Source organism: Sceloporus occidentalis, unplaced genomic scaffold, assembly GCF_023333645.1.
Source record: "Sceloporus occidentalis isolate IW3139 unplaced genomic scaffold, rSceOcc1.0.p SCAF_6, whole genome shotgun sequence".
NCBI lineage: Eukaryota > Metazoa > Chordata > Lepidosauria > Squamata > Phrynosomatidae > Sceloporus > Sceloporus occidentalis.
Genome location: NW_028316986.1, coordinates 65,235,902 through 65,257,602, shown reverse-complemented (window position 1 = coordinate 65,257,602; position 21,701 = coordinate 65,235,902). Strand labels below are relative to the sequence as shown.

Here is a 21,701-nt window from a genome sequence, read left to right as displayed (position 1 = left end):
AAATGGAGGACTGGAGGGAGGACCTGAAGGGGAAACGAGGGGCCTTAAAAGAGGGCTGAAAGGAAAACGGGGGACCTGAAGGGAGGATCTCCAGCTGAAACGGAGGACTGGAGGGAGGACCCACAACACATTCAGCCGAGAGATCCGCGTTCTGTTTGTTTTTAAAGCCAGGCTCAAAATGGAGGAAGTTCCGGAATCCCTCCTGGGAGGAGGAGGAGGAGGAGGAGGAGGCGGGGATGGAGGACGGGGTCCGGGATGGAGGGAGGCCATGGAGGGAAGGAGGGAGTCCGCCCCCTCCGGGCCCCTCCTGCCCTCAACCTCCGGGGCCTCCGAGGAGACCATCCGGACCCCCGGCTTCTTCTCTCCTCGGAGGCGCCGGAGGTTGAGGGCAGGAGGGGGCAACCCGCAGCCCTCTCTCCTTCCTCTCTTCCCTTCTCCGGTGCAGCGTTACCTTTGTTCCGCGGCTGCCCCTTCCTCGCTGCTTTCCCCCCCGAAACCTCCGCGGAGGGAGCGAGGAGGAGGACGGCGCCGCCTCGGCCTCCTCTTCCTCCCGATCCCTCGCCAAGGAAGCAACAAACAACGGAGAGCAACAGTCCCGCTTCGGCCGAGGAACCGTCGCCTTCTTCGGGGTCTCGCCCCGCAACCGAGCCCCAGCGACGGAGACTGCTCCTCTCCCCCGAAGAGCCCGGCGTTGAGTGGCAGCCCAGGCCCCGCCCTCGCTTCTCCCCATTGGCTGGCCCACGCGCAAGGCCCGCCTCCTCCCTAACGCCATTCGCTCCCTCTCCCTGAAGTCTGAAACGCTGATGTAATTCTCACAGCCGTTCTATATGGAAACAGGGACTCCGCGCGGGGGCTTCTGGGTAGTTGGGTATTTCTTTCGCCCTTTCGATGTAGCTTCTATAGGGATTTGCTCCACCGGCACTACAACTCCCGAAAGGCACCGCGGCGAGGAGAGCAAAGAAAATGGAGGGTAGCGAGAGGAGAAGGGGTGGGCGGAGTCTGCGCCTGCGCAGAAGAGGCCCGGTGGCGCATTTTCCCCCATCCTTCAGGCAGACTGAGGCAGAAGGGCCTAGCAGTGGGAGGGGCTGGGAGAGGCGCCGGAGTCCTGACTGAGGCCGGGAGAGAGAGAGGCAGGTAGGCGGCGGAAGAGGGCCTCGAGGGGGAGCTGGCCGACGAAGAGGGGCCCTTCCGCCGCCTCGGGGCCTTCCAGGGGCGGATTACCTCAGCAGGCTCCGCCCGACGCCTCTGCCTCTTCCCTGGGCGGCTATAAAGGGCGGCACCCAAGGAGGAACGAGGGCTTCGTGGCGGAAAAGCGTCGCTCGTAACTTTCTTGTTCGTATACCTTCTTCTCTATTATCCAGGTATCGCTTGTGGAGACCTTTAAGGCAAATTCGCTGCATCCACACTGGAGAAATAACCCGCTTTGATACCGCTTTAACTCTTTTTTCTGGCTCTTTGCTATGGGATTCTGGGAGTGGGAGTATGTTGTGGGGTCCAGAGCGCACAGCAAACTCCAACTCCCAGAATTCCATAGCAAAGAGCCAGAAAAAAGAATTAAAGCGGTTCCAAACCGGGTTATTTCCCCAGTGTGGATGCAGCCTTGGGTTCGAAACACAGTGCAGAAATAACCCAGTTTGAGAGACCGCTTTCGCTGCCCTGGCTCAGTGCTAGGGAACTCTGGGAACTGTAGTTTTGTGAGACGTTTAGCCCTCCTTTGTCAGAGAGAGAACCGTGGTGCCCCAGCAAACTACAGTTCCCTTGGAGCCATGGCAGTTAAAGTGGTGTCAAAGCGGGTTTTTTCTGCAATGAGGAAGCAGTTTTAGTAACTTCTTGATGGGGGTTGCTATCGGGAACTGGGCCTTTGCTATAGTTCTCATTTATATGTAGTAATTTGATCAATAATATTAATTTATATTATGTAACTTATGCTTTTGTTTGTTGTGGTTGAATTCATATTTTCCCAACCTGGGTCAGACTAGTCCTAAATGCCCCCAAAATGTGGGGCTGCTTGGCCTAGCAACGGTTTTGTGCAGAAGGTTTCGCATTTGTTGGGATACGTTTAATATGTGATGATGATCTTAAATCTCAAAACTTCTTTTGGTGGGAGGAGGACTGTGCTGTTTCTGTGAAAAGGTTTGCAATCTAGCATGAGCAACAAGGAGTATAGAATGAATGAATGAATGAATTGCCTTTATTTCAGTTGACAAGCCATTGGCAGGATAAGAACAAATGTCTACAATTACCAATAGAGTAACGGCAAGTGTAGTCCAGGCAAAGCATAAAAACAAACGTGTAAAATACATTATGCCAAGGGTTGTGTTAACAGACTCAGCGCTTCCAAAGAGCATAGAATAAGTTGAGCTGGGGTTTGGTTCCAAGATCCCCCGTGGATAACAAAATCCATGGATGCTCAAGTCCCATTAAATATCATGACATAGCAAAATGGTGTCCCTTAGAAAATGGAAAATCAAGGTTTGATATTTGAAATTTATACTTTTTTTAAACATTTTCAAACTGTGGATGCTTGAATCCGTGTAAAAAATACGTGAATAAGAAGAGCCGACTGTATAAAAGACTTGAAGTCAGTCTCTCAAGCAGAAGGGTAACCAAATATCCAAATTAAGTCTAGTGTAGGTGTTGTTTCATTGTAAGAATACAAGTCAACCATCTGGTATGTTTTCAAGCAAGCTTATCTGCTGTTACACCCAAGGAAACCTTGCATCTATTATTATTATTATTATTACTATTATTTATATCCTGCCCTTCTCCCAAGACTGGGACTCAGGGTGGCTTACAACACTAAAAAACACCAGACAGTTAAAAACACACAAAAACAATACGTTAAAATAGGATTAAATTACTACAATAATTTAAAAAAATTCAATGCTAAGATATCAAATACTTTTAAAAGAATTTAAACATACTTAAAATACATAAAAACAATATAGTACCCCAGGCCATTCTTTAAAACATTCTGTTTTGAATTAGAATAGTGTATTGGGTACTTTTCTACATCTAGCTCTGCGAGAGAAATGTGATTTTCATTACTGGAGTGATCCAGTAACGTCTGGCACTTCAGCTGGTCATTTCTTGGACAGCATGAGGTATAATGGCACTGCTGATTTGTCTGCATATTTGATGTTCATGGCCTTTCTCTACTTAAAGCCAAACTTTACGCATGTGTGTGCATTTCACAGAGCCAGCGTGGTGTCGTAAGTAGTTTGAGTGCTGAAGGTTGACTCTGGAGACCATGGTTTGAATTTTCACATGGCCATGGAAGCCCTTGTGCAAGTCATGCTCTCTCAGCCTCAGAAGGAGACATTGGCAAAGTCCCCTCCGAACATATCTTGCCAAGAAACCCTCTGATAGGGCTGCCATAAGTCAGAAGCAATATGAAGGCACACAGCAACATACCCATTCCACAGGACCTCTCTTTTCCTTTGTGAAGGTTACAGCAAATGTAATATTTGATAAGAATTGTTAAGTACTTGCTGAGAAAGGGTTAGGGAAACAAGATTATCAGGGTGCTGCCCCAAAGTGATTCAGGCTTTAATTCGCAACAATTACATTGATTACATGTTAGCAAAGAGGCTTAAGTCTTCTTGCAAACCCAGTTCAGAGTCGGCTTGGGTATTAGTTTAAAACTTTATTAACATAATACATTATGGTGAAAAGGTTGGCTTGCAAAACCTAGTGTAAGATTTAGAGTATTAAGTACTTCTGATTTCAGTGTTACCTTTTTTAACATTACACAAGCTGGCAGAACATGAGTTTCCATTTCCTTCTATGACTGTGTCAAAGCTATTCTGCAGTCTACTTTTACTCACCAGAGCAGATTTGGGGATGCACAGTGAAGATGGGGTCTGCTACTGAAACAAATAAACCTAAATCAGATTAAATGTACAAGTGATTTTTGCATTTTTAATAAACTGCATAGTTATCTTTCATCAGTGGAATCCTAGACAGCACTTTTTCTTTTAGTCTCAGATTTAAGCTGCAGTAAGAATGTTGTCTTCTGCCGTGTGAACTGCTGAATTGGCACAGAACTCATGTTATGGCTGGAGCGTCTGTGTTGAAACTGCATGAGATGAGTTGTTTCATTCTGTCTGCATCTGCACTGCAGTAAGAAACATTAGAGATGAGAGAGAGGAAAAAAGATCATCGTGAAGCCCATAGAAAGACTAGACAAAACAATAGCTGGGAATATACATTTCCTAAATCCAGAATGTCCTGGATGAGGAAACTCTTCATATAGTATGAGTGAAAATATGGTTTCTGGGTAAATAGGTACATGCTTAAGAAGTTTTACTGATTTTTATAAGTAAGATATAAAACTTCAGGAACTTCATAAAAGTATTACACAGAATGACATTGTATTTTGTGCAAAGCCTGTGGTGATTGCCTTCTCTGTTTCTGTCATCTGTATATTGGCCCATTTAGCCTTTGTTTCATTAGCTTTCTTTCTCAGTTTTTCCTGTCCACATCATGTTCTGTAGTGATACCTTTATCTTTTTTAAGAAGCCTAAAAGCTACATGTTGGGTTGTTGGGGTTTTTTTTTTTTCTAAAATAGAGTGACCTGCTCCTCTCAAAATTGTTTTTTAAAAAATGGAACAAGTAGAAGAGACGTCTAAAAGAATTCTCCTGGAGCCATACAGCTATCTACTTCAACTACCAGGTACCATTTCATTACTTGAATTTAGCTTGATAAAGTAGTGTCCAGACCATAGCAATTCCTAACTCAGACTATCTTGTATGGATAAGTATACCAGGAACGTAGCCAGGATTTTAGGAAGGGGGGGTCCAGACTAAGTGCCACCATTATAATGGGGCTTGGGCGCAGCAGCACGCACCATTCATTTTTAAAATGGAGGGGGGGGTCCGGACCTCAAGGACCCCCCCCCCTTGGCTACGTCCCTGAGTATACTCATGAACATGTCAGTAGAAAGCAGGGTCAGTCAAGCATTTAAATGCTCTTTTGGAAGTGGAAAGTTGATACTATTGTGCTCCATTTATATTGCAGTAAAAGGGTTAGGGGATGGCCTTGAAAATCATCCCTGTTAGGAGTTAAAGCTGCTTTGCTTGCTCCATAAGGTTACATGTTGCTTTCATATTGACCAAAATGACATCACAATATATGCTTTACGTATATCATGTAATACACAAATACTATACATTAATAAATAACATAATCATGGAAAGTGAAGTACTGAGTACACTTCCAAGAAGCAATGTTGAACAAATAATCAAAAGAGTCTTGCAGTTCTTTAGATAGACAAAGCTTCTATTCAATATAAGGTTTCCATGGACTCAGTCCCACTTCATGAGAAGTGGGCTGCATGAAACCTTATCCAAACAAAATCTTTTAGGCTTCAGGGTGCCGCAAGAGCCTTTGTTGGTTTTGAACATTATGCCAAACATGCAGATGAAATATACTAATTAACTATCCTCCTCTAGCTTCTAGTAACAGATGTAGCACGTTATGTAAAGACCTACCAACAAATGGATGCTCAGTAGTATGGGAATATAGTGGAACAAGGTGTGGTCTTTTAATAAATTGGTGTTCTAATACCTTAGTTCTGAGAATAACAGATTAAAATCACACTTTAATATCATGATGTGTCTAATATAGTTTTAAGATTAAGTGTGCTGGCACTCAGTAAGATTGTGGAGCAACATGTAGAGAAATCATAGGCTTATTGAACCCCAAGGCATGAACAGAGGCATTATAAGCATATCTGCATACGGACTTGAAGCAAGAGGAGGCCCAACTGCAGCTAGACTAGAGAACATTGTGGCTTATTACATTCCATGTTACAAAATTCTAAACTTTGGAAACAAGCATCATTCATAATTTGAACATAAAATTAAACACTAATACTACTGTTGAAGTATAATTACACCAGCTGAGTAGGATGATTTGGGCATCTTAAGAATGTTTGTTCTTTGTCCACTTATTAATCCCTTTACTTTTAACTTAAAGGTAAGCAAGTGAGAAGCAAACTTTCCCAAGCATTTAATCACTGGCTGAATGTTCCTGAAGAAAAGTTACAGGTGACTTGCCTCCAAAATTAAATTGATGTGACTATTGATAAATGTATTCCTTTTAAAATTATAATTGTGTAGTTAATATGAAAGACAGCCAACTACCTTTCTCTGACTTTTATATTGGAGTAACTGAACATTTTGGCCATTCCTAGCAAAATAGTGGATGTCTGCTGTGAATATTATGAAATGTTTGTAGAAATGCAGCACCTCAATTTTACAAAATGATAGAGAGCTTCATGTTTGTACCCAAAACTATATAACACTGGAAGCAAGGTGAAGAGCAATTTGAGCATTTGGTTAATCTTTGTGTCAGTTCTAATATTTTATGCACTGCACCTTTCAAGATCAAGAAACTTAAAAGGCAGTTCCTAATTATAAAATAGAATAGTACTGAAGGGAAAAAACAAGTAATAGTGATTGAAACATACAGCAAGAGGACAGTAAAATAAATAATATCACATATTTGCACAGACAAGTACATTTTTAGCCAGTATGTAATATTTCTTGAAAGTTAGCACCAGATGGGCTACTTCAGTAAAGGGCCAGAATGTCCACACAGAAAAGACTCTGTATTCTTTTGCCACCTGTCTAACTTCTGAAGGCAAGTATTGTCACAGAACAGTCTTCTGAAGATCATAGTGAATATCAATATGAATTTCAATCCAGAAATAAGGAGAGAGAAAAGACTGCTGCAATTATAGCAATTTCCCACACAAGCAAAATTATGCTCAAACTTTTGCAGCAGACTTGAATCATACATAGAGAGAGAAATCACAGAGATGCAAGTGGGTTTCAGGAAAGGAAGAGACGCTAGGGACCACATTGCAAACATATGATAGCTAATGGAACATACAAAGAAATTCCAGGAAAAAGCCACTGTGTGCTTTATAGACAAAAGCAAAGGATTTGATTGTGTAGACCACAAAAAAGAGATGAATGGCTCTTTGGAAATGGCAGTGCCACTATATCTGAAAATCCGGATGACAAACCTGTACTCATGTCAAGAGTCTACTGTTAGAACAGAATATGGAAAAACAGAATGCTTCCCAGTTGGCAAGCAGATCAAGCAAGGTTGCATTTTATCATCCCGTTTCTTCAACCTGTATGCAGAAATACCATAAGAAAAGCAGGTTTAGATTCAAGAAGAAGGAGAGAAGATAGGAGGAAGGAATGTAAACCATCTAAGATATGCAGACAACATCATACTACTTGTGGAAAACATTACAGACTGAACAATTACTAAGGAAGGTCAAAGATAAAAGTACAAAGGTTTAATGCTGAACATTATTAATAATAACAGAAGAAATACATAAATTCAACCGGGACAATGAGGAAATTGAAATAGTAAAAGAATTCCCATATCTAGGATCAAACATTGATCACAATGGTGATGCAGTGAAGAAATAAGACTAAGAATGGGAAGGACAACTATAAAAGAACCACACAAGATTCTAAAAAATAAAAATACACTACAGCACTAAAATCAAAATTGTCCAAGCCATTGTATTCCCCATCACCATGTACAGATGTGAGAGGTGGAGAGTGAAGAAAGTGGATAGGAAGAAAATCATCTCATTTGACATAAGGTGCTGGAGAAGAGTGCTGAGAAAGACAAACAAATGAGTCCTTGAAGAGATCAAGCCTGAAATCTCCTTGGAAGTCAAGATGATCAAATTGATGCTGTCGTACTTTGGCCACATCATTAGAAGGCACAACTCATTAGAAAAGACTGATGCTAGCAGAGGTAGAGGTGTAGTAGAAAGAAGGGAAGGTTGCACACCAGATCAGCAAGATTACAGGGCTGAATTTGCAGGGTTTAAGCAGAACAGTGGAGGATAAAGGGCCTTGGAGATGTGTCATCCACATAGTCACCATGGATGGAAGTTGACTTGAGGACAGTTAACAATAACAAAAGGATTTTCTATAAGCGTCCATTCACCAGGGCAAGTACTATTTTTAAGGGGGACACCCAGTGGTGTACATCTTCTCATCTGCATTCTGACCTGCGTTGTGATTCGGAAAAACTTTCACTCTGTTTGCGTTCTCCATGCCTGTGTGCTAGAGGGCTTTAGGGAAAGGTAGGGTCTCCTTGAAACCTCAAGGCAAATAAGATTAAAGAAAGTACATCTCTCTTAAGCCCTCTGTGGGCATGAGAAAGCTTGCTTGGTTCACATCAGATGCATTTCTTGAATGTTCTCCAACCATTCTGTGTGTGCCAGAGGACTTAGGAAAAAAGGTTGATAATGAGGATAAATAGCCTAGCAAGCCAAGCCAGTACTTGTGACTCCTGCTCAGCATCTGCCTGCTCTTGAAGAAAAGGAAGCACAAGAAGACATGGTTGATGAAAGTGCTAACCAAATAGTTGGCTCTTTTCTCTTTCTTAGGTGTATACCACAAGTTGAATTTTCACTTTATAATCCTGTATTGGACCACAGAAGGTAAAATGTTTTTACCTTCTTAAGAGTAATGGAGAATGTGTAAAATTTGGCAGTGTATTTTTAATAGACTAAGATGGTGGTGAGTTTGAAAGTAAAGAATGCTTTCCAGATTGCTACTCTCAAGTCCTTAAAATTATCATCACAAAACTGAATTCTACATTAAGTGAATGCTTTTTACATTTGAAAAGACATGTGCTTTATGTAATAGGGATCCTGTATAGAATTTCTATGGACACAAGTACAGCCTATTTCCATGTCTTAGTATTGTAACAGCGAAATAAATCCTCCATGTGAATGACCTGCACACAAAAGTACAGAGTTTAGGACTCAAGCTTCCAGTGGCAGTGGAAGTTCATTCAAATACACCTTAAGACAAATGGAACAAAAAGCTGGATTAGTGCATATAACTGTATAAGACAGATGTAAGGAATGTTCAAAGCAAAATAAAATAAAATTGAGGTCAATATGGGACAATCTGAAGATAGTTATAGAAAAGCAATAATGATGTAAGATGAAATATAGAACATTATTCTTTTCTCTTTTTTAATAGGTGATCATTGAAGTGACAGAAATGTTGCACAATGCAAGTTTGCTTATAGATGATATAGAAGACAATTCAAAACTGCGGCGTGGTTTTCCAGTGGCTCATAGCATTTATGGAATACCATCTGTAATAAACTGTGCAAATTTTGTGTATTTTCTTGGTTTGGAAAAGGTATTGACACTTGAACATCCAGATGCTGTGAAAGTGTTCACTCGCCAACTTCTGGAACTCCATAAGGGCCAAGGCTTGGATATTTACTGGAGAGACAATTACACCTGTCCTACAGAATCAGAGTATAAAGCCATGGTTCTGCAAAAGACGGGTGGCCTTTTCGGACTGGCTGTGGGTCTTATGCAATTGTTCTCAAGTTACAAAAAAGATTTAAAACCACTTCTTAACACCCTTGGCCTCTTCTTCCAAATTCGAGATGACTATGCAAACTTACACTCCAAAGAATATAGTGAGAACAAAAGTTTTTGTGAAGACCTAACTGAAGGGAAGTTCTCATTCCCAACTATACATGCCATATGGTCCAGGCCAGAAAGCACACAGGTTCAGAATATCCTGCGACAAAGGACTGAAAATGTGGACATTAAAAAATACTGTGTACATTATCTTGAGAATGTTGGTTCCTTTGAATACACCCGTAAAACATTACAAGAACTTGAATCTGAAGCTTATAAACAAATTGAGTTGCTTGGGGGCAACCCTGAGCTTGTAGCTTTAGTTGAATACTTAAGTATAATGTTCAAGGAAAATGAAAATTGACATAATTGGCAATTAGGCTTTACTGGACAGAATATTCAAATCAAGAAAACAAAACCATTGGACAGTATCTATTTTTGCTGCATAGAGAGCTGTTCTGAAGCATAGTTTAAGGGGTAGGGGATTTGATGTATACAAAATGATATTTGAACTTTTTATTTTCAGCTTTTGATGCAATATTGCATATTGCTACACACTTCCATTGAAATAAAGCTGCCCAGTCTTACTTGAAAATATTCCGTTATTATCCCATTACATTGTGGACTCATTTTTATTCTTGCTACAAGATTCAGTTCTCAAAATACATGATGTTCTACCTTTATTCACTTCTGGTTTTGGCCATTTCTACATTTCTTTTTTTGTAGTCTTGGAGCAATTAATGTATACTTTATGTGGAAATGTTGTCAAATTAGTGTTGTAGACAAATACATCAATCTGTGGGCTAAACAGAAATTGAGAATGGCACACAAACCTTCTGGCTGAGGACGCAGTCTTGCTGTACCATGGGAAACATTTAGAACAGCAGTTCTTAACCTGTAGTCTATGAACCTACAGGGGTCCAGAATGTCCTTCTAGAGGGCCTATGGGGCCCCAAGGGGGCTTGTCCTCTCTCTCCCTGACTCTACCACAGCTAGGGCATATGGGCACAGTGGCTGGAAGGAGCCCAAATGAGTGAGGAGCAGAATCCTTCCCTCTGCTGGGTCTCGCCACCACTGCCATGCTTGCTGGGGGCTTGTCCTCCCTGTGTTTTTCTCCACGTGCCCTCTGTGTCTTTTTCCTGTAGCTGGAGCACACATGGAGCAAAAACAACCCAGCTCTTTCAAATCAAGGTACTGTATGTGGGAAGTACAATGTTGGATGCACTTTAGGGTGTTATATCTTGAGTTAAGTTGAGCTTCCCTGGCAACAAAATATATATATCCTTTCTTTGTTTACTTATGGTTGAAGCACACATACCTTTCATCTATAGCTTTCTGAAAAGCTGACTCAACACCCCAAACATTTTTACACTGGCTTTGAAGTGCAGTTTCAGGGAACCACAAAGAGGGGGATGGGAACCAAGCACTGTCCTGCAAGCAAAATTCCCAGGTAAATGGAAGAAAGTTGAGTACAAGGAACTTGCTCCCAAAGTAGGATCTTTCTTTATGTATTCTGTTGCTGTCAAGTTGGTCTAACATGACAACACATGAAATTGTAGCAACAACATCCTAATGCATTTTGAGCCAAAAGTGTTCTTCAGCTAAAAGTACACTCATCCTTCCGTATTTGCGGCTTTGATTAATATGTTTCCCAGTAGATAAGACCCCCATATCCTGTAGTTTGAGTTATGCTCCTCCCACTCACTCCAATAGGCAGGAAGTAAAAAAAGACCGTCTGGTGACCCCACATGGGTGGAGCTAACCCTAGAAGGCCAGTCTTGTCCTGCCTATCACTCCAGTAGGATGTGTTTGCTATTACTCTGCAGCTTCTTCACTACAGCCACTACAGTCCTTTCCTTCTGTTGGTTTAACTTGCTGCCTTGGGGGTTGTTCCCACTTAAGATTTGAAACGATTTAAAATACAACGTTTTTAATAAAATCGATTCAAAATAACACTGTTCTTATCCCGCTATCCGAATCGCTTTGTTCATCGTTCCCATCTGGTTATTTAAATCGAAGTTTTTACCTGCAAGCGTTCCTACTTGGCATGAAATCGGTGTTTAAATAAAGCGATTCTTCTCCTCCATACCTTATTTGGAGCTGTCAATCAATAGTACGTCAGAATGACGTAACGTTAATCCGGAATATTTGGAAGCGATTTATCTTTTGGCATCGTTTCCATTTCATTGACAGCCAGGGAGAATCCCTTCAGAGAGCACAGAGATCAATGGGAGAGGCTTCTGGCAAAAAGCGAAGCTCTTTCCAGAGGCACTATGGGATAGGTTTTGGAGGGCAGCATCCTGTCTCCCAAGACAGCCAGGGAGAATCCCTTCAGAGAGCAGAGATCAATGAAGGAGGCTTCTGGCAAAAAGCGAAGCTCTTTCCAGAGGAACTATGGGATAGGTTTTGGAGGGCAGCATCCTGTCTCCCAAGACAGCCAGGGAGAATCCCTTCAGAGAGCACAGAGATCAATGAAGGAGGCTGCTGGAAAAGCAGGGAGGGAGCACTCTTCCCAAAGATTCTCTTTCCAGGGTTGGAGGAGAAGGCAGATTCCATTTGAGAAATGGAGGGAGAAAGGCTCTATCCCCCCCCCCCCATTGATCAGAGCCCTTCCTTGCCTGGGTGAGATCAGTGCCCAAGCGGGCAGGGAATGCCTCTTTGAGAGGAGCCTTCCCTTCCTGCCTCTCCTCCATTAGAAATGGGCTCTCCCCACACAGAGGGGAGGTTGCAATCCACCGGGGGAAGCCTTGTACTCCTTTGGCAGATGCAGGCGCTTGAGCAGCCGGGACTTCAGGTGCTTAAAGCGCTGAAGAGATTAAGCGCCTGTAAACCATTAAAATAAAAAATAAAAATAATCCTTATCTCTTATTGAAAGACCACAGCGGACAAAGGGGTGAGGGAAGCAAAAATGGCGACAGCCAGACGGATGGGGACAGAAAGGGCAACTCCCCCAAGGACAGCCCCATCGCACTCCGCTCCTCCCATTCATCTAACGCAATTTCAAAGGCTGTCGTTCCTATTTAAATGCTCCGGTTCCTAAATCGAATCAATGGAAAAACGTAGGTCAGACCCTAGTGTTTTTTTAACACACGTTAAATGAGGAAAACTCGAATCAAAATTTTATTCCGCTCTACAATTCGATTTGTAGTGGAGACGATTGCGGGTTGCTCTAGAACCGTTCTAGGTTTAAATCAGATCCTAATAGGAACGCCACTCCTTGGATTCGATTCAGAACGCGGGGTTTCACCTAGTGAGAACAACCCCTTGGAAACATGAATAAAGACTTAATATGGCAAGGGCTTCCAGGATTGGAGAAAGGTCTTGGCTTTGCCAATGATCCTCTCCTCCAAAGCTGCCCCCTTTCATGGTGGGAGCACAGGAGATTTCTGCAAACAGCTTTGTAGCACATGAGAGCCATGGGAACAGATGGTGAGGAGTATCCCCTCCATGTCTCTGTTTCTCCACATCACATCTGCCCAGCCTGTAAAGGGCCAGGGATCAGTAAGAAAACTGGCCAGAAGTTATGGAAACTTCCCTTCTTAGCATCTCTGCCCAGCGCGTTTAGAGCCAGGGTTCAGAGGACAGGCCAGCCAAACGTCATGGCAAAGAGTTTCTCTGCATCACCTCTGCCCAGCCTGAAACAGGGCCAACGTCAGAGAGGCAAGCCAGCCAGAACATACAGGAGAAAAGGTGACTACCAGGGGCCCTCTCTCTGCAGCCACCAAGAAACATTTGCCACATTAATGCCCTCACTCAGGGCAGGCATTGCCAGGAGGCCTCTGCCATTGCCACCGCAGGCACTATGCTTAGCATAAGGTTTGGAACTCTGCTAGGAGGTCAGATGGGGGGATAAGCTCTTGGTCTCCCCCTTCCTTCCCATCTCTGGACCCAATGGCACCCAGGACCCCAACAGTTTTGGGAGATCCTATTGCAGCCTGAGAAACACATGGTAGTGTTGCCAGGGCTCCTGCACATTCCCTTTTGATTCTTATTATTAGATGGTGTGAAAGGAGGCAAAGGACTCCTCCTCTGCCATGTACAGTCACCATCTTGACCCCAGAGCTGTAAAGGAAGCTATACAGGGCCCAGCAGGGGCTGGGGCTTCCAACTCTAAAATGGTCTTTTTGGCTGCCACAGAGCATCCGACAAGAAAAGCAAAAGCTTGGCTTCTCCTTTCCATCAGAGATTATCCTTTATCAGGATACAGACATACCTCAGGTAAATGTGGAGCCATGTCCCACATCAGCCCCTCTGCCCTTCCCAGCTACCTATACAAGTGGGAAGGGAGTTGAAGACCAAGCCAGCTTCTATAATGCAGCCAGGTTACTATAAAGCCTGCCTAAGATTGAAAGGGCTAAGCTTCTAAACCCCAACTTGAAGTTGTGGCTGTGTCAAACATAAATAAAACAAATCAGGGCTTTGCTACGGGCCATATGCAGCTACCCATGATTAAGAATGGTCTTCAGTCACTGCTAACTTAAGAGCAGTTTCCTCAGTGCCTGGATGAAGCTACTGCCCAGGTAGCCTCCTTTGATGGGGCAAATAAAGGAAGGGAGAGCCCCCACAACAACAGGGCTGGTGGCTCAGATTTACAAGAGATATTGGTTAACTTTTTCTGGTGTTCATTTTATTACTGTTAGCTAATGGGGTTTGAGTTGTGCTGTTTCTGCTCACCCTCCTCTCCTTTTTACCAGGGCAGAGGAGATGCTTACAAACTAATTCAAGAAGGGAGGGGGCTAGCTATAAAAGCCACATAATGACTTTTCTTCCCTCCTCATGGGCCTCCATCCATTAGGGCCAGAGCCTTTTTGCCTTAGCTGAAACAGCCTAAGACAGGGGTAGGCAACCTTTTTGAGCCAGGGGCTGGGTTGCTGTCCTTCAGACAACTGGGGGGACCGAAGCCAAAAAATAAATAATTAAATATATGTTTTTTAAAAAAATTAAATACAATATAAAAAACAATTCCTACATACACTGCACACATCATATTTTGAAGTAAAAAGCAAGCCAGTTGTTATCCAACCTCTCTCTTTTTTTCTTTTCTCTTTTCTGCAGCCTTGCAGTTCTGCAAAAGCAAACCCCCTCCCGCCTCTTCTGCACACAAGACTTTATTAGGGAGGAAAGGGTTTGAAAAATTAACTACTACTTCTTTCCTTCTTTCCTTTTTTTTGCCTTGGGCATGGCACACTCTCTCAGCCTCAGAGGATGGCAATGGCATCCCCACCCCCTCTGAAGAAAACTGCCCAGAAAACCCCCACAGAAGCCATAACAACTTGGAAGGCACACACAGCAACAAACCCAAACTTTGCCCGGGGGGGGCAAGTCACACTCTCTCAGCCTCAAGGGAAGGCAATGGCAAACCACCACTACCTCTGAAAAAACTTTGCAAAGGATCGTTTCATAATAAGTCAGAAAAATGACTTGAAGGCACACAACCAGGATGGATGACTAAGGAACTTTCAACTGAGCTAAGTTTGAAACGGAACATGTATAAGAAATGGAAAAAGGGGGAAATTACAAAAAAGGAATTCAAAGAAATAGCAGGCATGTGCAGGAGTAAAGTCAGAAAAGCTAAAGCGCAGAATGAACTCAGGCTTGCTAGAGAGGTTAAGAACAACAAAAAGGGCTTTTTTGGATATGTCCGCAGCAAAAGGAAGAAGAAGGAAACGGTAGGGCCACTGCGTGGAGAAGATGGCAAAATGCTAACAGAAGACAGAGAAAAGGCAGAATTATTCAACACCTTCTTTGCCTCAGTCTTCTCAGAAAAGGCAAAGGGTGCTCAACCTGAAGATAATGGAGCAGAGGACAGAACAGGGGAATTTCAGCACAGAATAAGTAAAGAGATAGTAGAGGAATACCTTGTTAATCTAAATTAATATAAGCCTCCAGGACCAGATGAACTACATCCAAGAGTATTAAAAGAACTGGCAAATGTAATATCGGAGCCATTGGCAATAATCTTTGAAAACTCCTGGAAAACAGGAGAAATCCCAGCAGACTGGAGGAGGGCAAACGTTGTCCCCATCTTCAAAAAGTGGAAAAAAGAGGATCCCAACGATTATCGTCCAGTCAGTCTGACATCAATACCAGGAAAGATTCTAGAGCAGATCATTAAACAAAGAGTCTGTGAACATCTAGAAAGCAATGCCATAATCACAAAAAGTCAACATGGGTTTCAGAGAAACAAGTCATGCCAGACAAATCTGATCTCTTTCTTCGATAAAATTACCAGCTTGGTAGATGAAGGGAATGCTGTGGATATAGTATATCTTGATTTCAGTAAGGCCTTTGACAAGGTTTCCCATGATATTCTTGCAAACAAGCTTGTAAAATGTGGGCTAGACAAAGTAACTGTTAAATGGATCTGTAACTGGTTGACCGGCCAAACCCAAAGGGTGCTCAACAATGGCTCTTTTTCCTCCTGGAGGGAAGTGACCAGTGGGGTCCCACAGGGCTCTGTCCTGGGCCCAGTGCTATTCAACATCTTTATCAATGACCTGGATGACAGAATTGGGAGCACACTTATCAAATTTGCAGATGACACCAAATTAGGAGGAATAGTTAATACTCCAGAGGACAGGACCAACATTCAAAATGATCTGAATAGACTAGAAAGCTGGGCCAAAGCTAACAAAATGAAATTCAACACAGAGAAATGTAAGGTACTGCACTTAGGGCAGAAAAATGAAATGCACAGATATAGGATGGGAGACACATTGCTGAATGAAAGTACATGTGAAAGAGATCTAGGAGTCCAAGTAGACCATAAGTTGAACATGAGTCAACAGTGTGATGCGGCAGCAAAAAAGGCCAATGCAATTCTAGGCTGCATCAATAAAAGTATAGTGTCTAGATCAAGAGAAGTAATAGTGCCACTGTATTCTGCTCTGCTCTCTGCATCTGGAATATTGTGTCCAGTTCTGGGCACCACAATTCAAAAAGGACATTGAGAAACTGGAGCGTGTCCAGAGGAGGGTGACTAAAATGGTGAAAGGTCTGGAAACCTTGCCCTATGAGGAACAACTCAGGGAGCTGGGGATGTTTAGCCTGGAGAAGAGAAGGTTAAGAGGTGATATGATAGCCCTGTTTAAATATTTGAAAGGATGTCACATTGAGGAGGGAGCAAGCTTGTTTTCTGCTGCTCCAGAGAACAGGACCTGGAACAATGGATGCAAGCTACAGGAAAAGAGATTCCACCTTAACATTAGGAAGAACTTCCTGACAGTAAGGGCTGTTCGACAGTGGAACAAACTCCCCCGGAGTGTAGTGGAGTCTCCTTCCTTGGAGGTCTTTAAGCAGAGGCTAGATGGCCATCTGTTGGGGATGCTTTGATTTGGATTTCCTGCAAGGCAGGGGGTTGGACTGGATGGCCCTTGTGGTCTCTTCCAATTCTATGATTCTATGAACAACAACCACACCTCCCATCCCTTGTATCTTGAAGGCATGAGGGCACAGATGGCAGAAATAGACTTCCCTTTCTGGCCAAACACCCCCCACCCCCCACCCCCCATACACACACACACAATTCCAAAACACACACTAAGCACATTTGGGCATTTCACATGGCTTTACTTAACATGGCAATCTCTTGCATATTTAATCAGAGGCTTATTGCAGAACCAAACACTTTGGGTTTCACACTGAACATGGTTTAACATGGCTATGCATATATTGAACATGTCCAGGTGGTTTCACAAGAAGTGGATTTGCTGTTTCAGGTTTCTTGCACCAACTATACTTCTCAGAAGTGTGTACTTGGTCAAGGGACTTTGGTTTTTCTTCACTGTGCATGAGTTTGTAAAAATCACAGCAGTTTACACTGGCCATGCCTCAGAGGCTTGCTGATATCAATATCACCATTAAAGAACCAAAAACACACAGAAAAGGCACTTTGGAAAGTCACACTCTCTCGGCTTCTGAAACAATGCCTGCATGCCTCTGAAGCTGACTCACAACAACATCATCATCATCATCATCACACTATCATTGTCAAAACAAGAGAGACTTGTTAGCATTAAAAGCACCCAAAACACACTTTGGAAGGTGACACTCTCTCGGCTTCTGAAACAGTGCCTGCATGCCTCTGAAGCTGACTCGTATCATCATCATCATCACCACACTATCATTGTCAAATAAAGGGAGACTTGTTAGCATTAAAAGCACCAAAAAATAAAAATTAAAAAAAAAACTTGTAGCCAGAGGCCTCTGGCCACTCACCACCTCCTCCTCCTCTTCCTCTTCCTCCACCTGTTCCTCCCCTCCTCCTCCCCCCTCCTCCATGTCCCGCGCCGGCCTGGGGGTGGGGTGGGGGAGGCAGAGAAGGCGGGGGAGGCAGAGAAGGCAGGGAGGCCTGGGAGGGTGGCGTTCGCCGGCGGCCCCAGAGCCTCTCCCCACCCTGTAGGAAGGCCGAGGCCTCCCCACAGGGTGGGGAGGAGGAGGAGGCCGCCAGAGATCGTGCCGATCAGCGCGTTCACCGGCAGCCCCAGATCTGAGGCCTCCCCACAGGGTGGGGAGGAGGAGGCCGCCGGCAATCGCATCAATTGGCGCGATCACCAGCAGCCCCGGGGGGGGGGTGGCAATCGGCGGCAGGGCCGGGCTGGGGCCGGTCCCATGATCTCTGCGGGCCGGATCCAGCCCGCAGGCCGTACGTTGCCAACCCCTGGCTTAAGACATAAGATGAGCACATGTTTCTACTCCCTTGTGCAAACTGGTGTCAGCCTTAGCACTTCTCAGTAAGAGCATAAACTTTAACAATACAGATTCATTTAAAGTCTAATAAACAGAGTGACTCAAGCAAGGAGAAAGATACTTCCCTCCTCTGGTCACTCAGCAGATCTCTAATGCTTACACGCATTAGGATTTTTGAGAAAATCATCTTATATGGGGTGATAGATATATTGGATTAATGTGACCAACCAAGCTCCACTTAGAGGCAAAAGGGTGTCCAGGTCCCTGTTATAAAATACAGGGAACCTCAGTCAGCTAGCCTCAGGAGAGCTGGCTCCACTCTCCTTCCCTTCTTTCATAGGAGAGATGTCTGTTAAAGGGAAGAAACAAAAAAATACAGTTTCTTCTATGAGATGGTTCTAACTAATACAGGGGGTTAACAAAAATTCTTAATTAGAAACAAACAGCCTCCTCTCCATCCCAGGAGAACCCCCCCTTCCCCCATGAGTGTTTTAAAACAATAAAAACAGGTTTTTCTGCTAAGGGGCTGCTTCAAATCCCATACAGACATCCTGCAGAGCCCTGAGGGGATTTGCCACAAAAGAAGAACTCAATTACCAGTTAACTAGTCTAGATAGTTACATTTTAACTAATAAAGCCTGCTGATGGGCTTGCCATACAACTGGTCCCTGGCTTTCTAGTGACAAGGTCTGTCATTCATATGATGAATTGGGCTCAAAGCTATGAAGGTTCATGCTGCCCATCTCTTTCTTTTAGTTGGTCTCAAGGTGCTACAAGATGCCTTTGCATACTATTGTTATAAGGTTAGCCACTTTGTGGGTGTCTTTCCCAGACTAGATTTTCTTGGCAAAGTCTGGTTCAAAGAATACCAAGAACACTGCCTTCTTCTGAGATTGGAAAAATGAACTTGCCTTGTTTTCTACTAGCCTTGTTTTCTGCTAGTATACATGCTCAGATCTAATATACCATGTAGCATAAAGCTCCATATAGGGAATTACTGCCAGCCCTCTGTATACCCACAGCTTGTAAATATATGTCATCTCAAACCTTGATTTTACTATTTTATATAATGGACTCTTATTTTACTGTGCCATTATATTTTACGTGATGTGAGCTTCCGTGGATTTGGTATCCATGCTAGGTCCGATAACCAGTCTCCAGTGGATACTGACGGCCCACTGTACTATTTAAAATTGAAGCTTGTTTTTTTCTTTGACAGATCTTTTTGTGTAGAAATTTCTCCCCTTGAAATTGGATAGCAGAGTGTTATCCTTGCCAAATCCTCTGTTACCATTTCATTCAGCCCGGAGACCCCTCAGCCTTCCTATAGGATGATGATAGTCTCCTACATAGAGTTGGATGATTTTTTTAAAAGTCTCTAGACAAGTTCTTCCTCAGGTGAAATCAGAGTTAATTCTGACAACAGGCCCTGTTAACACAGAGTGCGTCCACACTTCTGCATGGACTCACCAATGTCTGCAAGATAAAGGTTAATCCAGTGTCTCCCTTGCCTAACCATGGAATTAGTCTTATTTTACACAGGTGCATAGATCTTCCAGTAAAGAACTGCACATTGTTCTGAAATATTAGTTGGTGGTCAGACATTAACATTCCTCTTTCATAGTGGTAAGTCTTCATTGCTACAAGTTAAATCACCATAATATCACCTGCATTGCTATAACCAGTTGACAAAGTGATCAATGATTGGGTGGAAGCTGGCTTAGGTCCAGATTGGAGCAGGTTCCATTCTGATTGATCACATAATCCACCATAATCCACATTTTAAACAAGTTAAAACCCTGGAGGTTTAACTGGAAATCCTTCTTCTCCCCATTGGGATCACTAGCTTGTGTTTTTCCCTGGACTGCCTACTAAGGGGAAAATAGGATTAGGCCATGGAACAAAGGGCACCCATGCCTGACATTCCTGCCAATCTCAAGGTAAACCCGGTCCCTCTCTATTTCTATACCAATACTAGTTGAAGTGACAGTCCCTTGCCAGACCTGCTACTCCTCTTAGACTCCCATAAAACAATATCTACAATTGCTGTTTCCTCAGACCAGATAGCCTGGGAAACACTGTTCTATAACACATTAGTTAGCATGGATGTCCTTCGGGACTCCCTGAAACCCTCAGTCTTCTCCTTATTGAAATTCTTCCAGGAAGACATGGACTGGGGCCTTAGGCCACTACAGCCATAAACAGACTTCACTTATAACCTCACTGTTGTGACACAGGCAAGGGGCCAGAATGGGATGGCATCCCATCTCCGTGGTCAGACTCCTCGGGTGACTTGTTACTTGCCTTGCCTACACAACATCTTATCTCTTCTGGGATTTATACATGGTCCAGAGGGTGCTGACTGTCTTAGTTCCTAAGGGAGATTTTCTCTAAACCATTTGCCTGGTTGGGCCCCCTCCTGATTCTGCCCCTTTGGCACATTGGGGCTCTGAGCCTGGGGTCACTAGCAGCTCAATGCTATTACAACTGACCTCATGGCAATTCAGCCAGACCCAGACCCCACCCTCAGGGTGAGCTCTAACCTCCTCAGAGGTGAGAATCAGATATCCCCAGCCTTCTCCTTCATTCTGCCAGACATTGGAAAGAATTTAAAACATACACCATGCTGGAGACCAAGCCACCCATAGAGGAGAAACAGCTTTTGTTCTTCTGACACCTCACTTTGTTTCCTTTTAGCCCTGTTCTATGGGCAAGAAGGCATCAGTCTCCATGCCTAGCAGGTGGGCCAGGGCCGGCATTACTACCTGCCATGAATCCCTGAGAGGTTACCACCAGAAACCAAGTCACCCATGCCAAAGACTACAGGTGCACGAGCACCTCTAGCCATCATAGGACCTATAACAATGACCATCAGTGTGCCACTTACAAGCCACCATACACACTTGTTAGACATCACTAGCTTGACAGCTTGGCTCGGCTGAGGCTGCTGTTGACAGCAGGGTCTTGCAGCAGGTGCTCAAACCTATGTTTCTGAGGGGCCAGCACTGCCCACCCTGTTTAGACTGGCTTTGGTAAATCCCAAACTACAGGATGTGGAGGTCTTATCTACTGGAAATGGACATATCACAGGTAAGAGCCAATGTCTTTCTCTCTAGGAATATCTAGGCCCTCCAGTGCAGCTCTATGGTAAACTTTAAATGTTACACTGAAAGACGTAGAGATTCCTAGAAAGAATATTCTACTAGGCATTGGTACCTCCTCCAATGCAGTTCTGTAGTCAGTGTCTGTTGGACGTTGACCACAGAGTTGCACTGGAGGACCTAGAGATTCCTAGAGAGGTGTCCTCTCAGGTTAAAAACATGGCGTTTTTGTTATTTGCGGTTTTTCCATATTCACGGGGGTCTTGTGCCCCTAACCCTAGCGAATATGGAGGGACAGGTGAATTTATATCTGTAGCTAATGTAAACCAATATTTAACATCGTTAATTGAAATAAAATCAACGATTCCTGGTTCAGTACTTTAAGAGGTATAAGACATATTCAAACTTGGATTAATAGCATTGCAGAGGTAAAGAACACTTTCTTATGCCTGCCTAATAATTGCATCCTTGTTTCAAGCA

At 43.6% G+C, this 21,701-nt stretch overlaps 2 protein-coding genes across 8 annotated transcripts in view; one reads left to right on the top strand and one right to left on the bottom strand.

Annotated features, from left to right (window-relative positions):
• The window catches only part of ARID4B (AT-rich interaction domain 4B), a 107,564-nt gene extending 106,869 nt beyond the window's left edge, over positions 1-695 (bottom strand). For all 5 annotated transcript variants that reach the window (XM_089529886.1, XM_089529888.1, XM_089529889.1 and 2 more), the window contains exon 1: positions 452-695. The gene's annotated coding sequence lies outside the window, so the exon portion shown is untranslated. The remainder of the gene's footprint in view (positions 1-451) is intronic.
• A 350-nt stretch (positions 696-1,045) lies between these two features.
• Positions 1,046-10,027, top strand: GGPS1 (geranylgeranyl diphosphate synthase 1). Of its 3 annotated transcripts, none has more exons than XM_089529881.1 (4): positions 1,046-1,361; positions 4,572-4,676; positions 5,982-6,052; positions 9,035-10,027. In XM_089529881.1, the coding sequence occupies exons 2-4, from the start codon at positions 4,607-4,609 to the stop codon at positions 9,794-9,796; spliced, it is 903 nt and encodes a 300-aa protein (XP_089386007.1). In that variant the 5' UTR covers positions 1,046-1,361; positions 4,572-4,606; the 3' UTR covers positions 9,797-10,027. The 3 variants fall into 3 exon arrangements, with proteins under 3 accessions (XP_089386007.1, XP_089386006.1, XP_089386008.1); XM_089529880.1 differs by having other exon boundaries at positions 1,047-1,332; XM_089529882.1 differs by lacking the exons at positions 1,046-1,361; positions 5,982-6,052 and having other exon boundaries at positions 4,595-4,676.
• The last annotated feature ends 11,674 nt before the right edge of the window (positions 10,028-21,701 follow it).

What these genes read in the sequence shown, in the direction of transcription:
- GGPS1 (XM_089529881.1), top strand. Translation starts at nt 4,607, where the DNA reads ATGGAACAAGTAGAAGAGACGTCTAAAAGAATTCTCCTGGAGCCATAC. An exon ending in CTATCTACTTCAACTACCAG is followed by an intron (nt 4,677 to 5,981) that starts GTACCATTTCAT and finishes TTTAACTTAAAG; the next exon opens with GTAAGCAAGTGAGAAGCAAA. An exon ending in TTCCTGAAGAAAAGTTACAG is followed by an intron (nt 6,053 to 9,034) that starts GTGACTTGCCTC and finishes CTTTTTTAATAG; the next exon opens with GTGATCATTGAAGTGACAGA.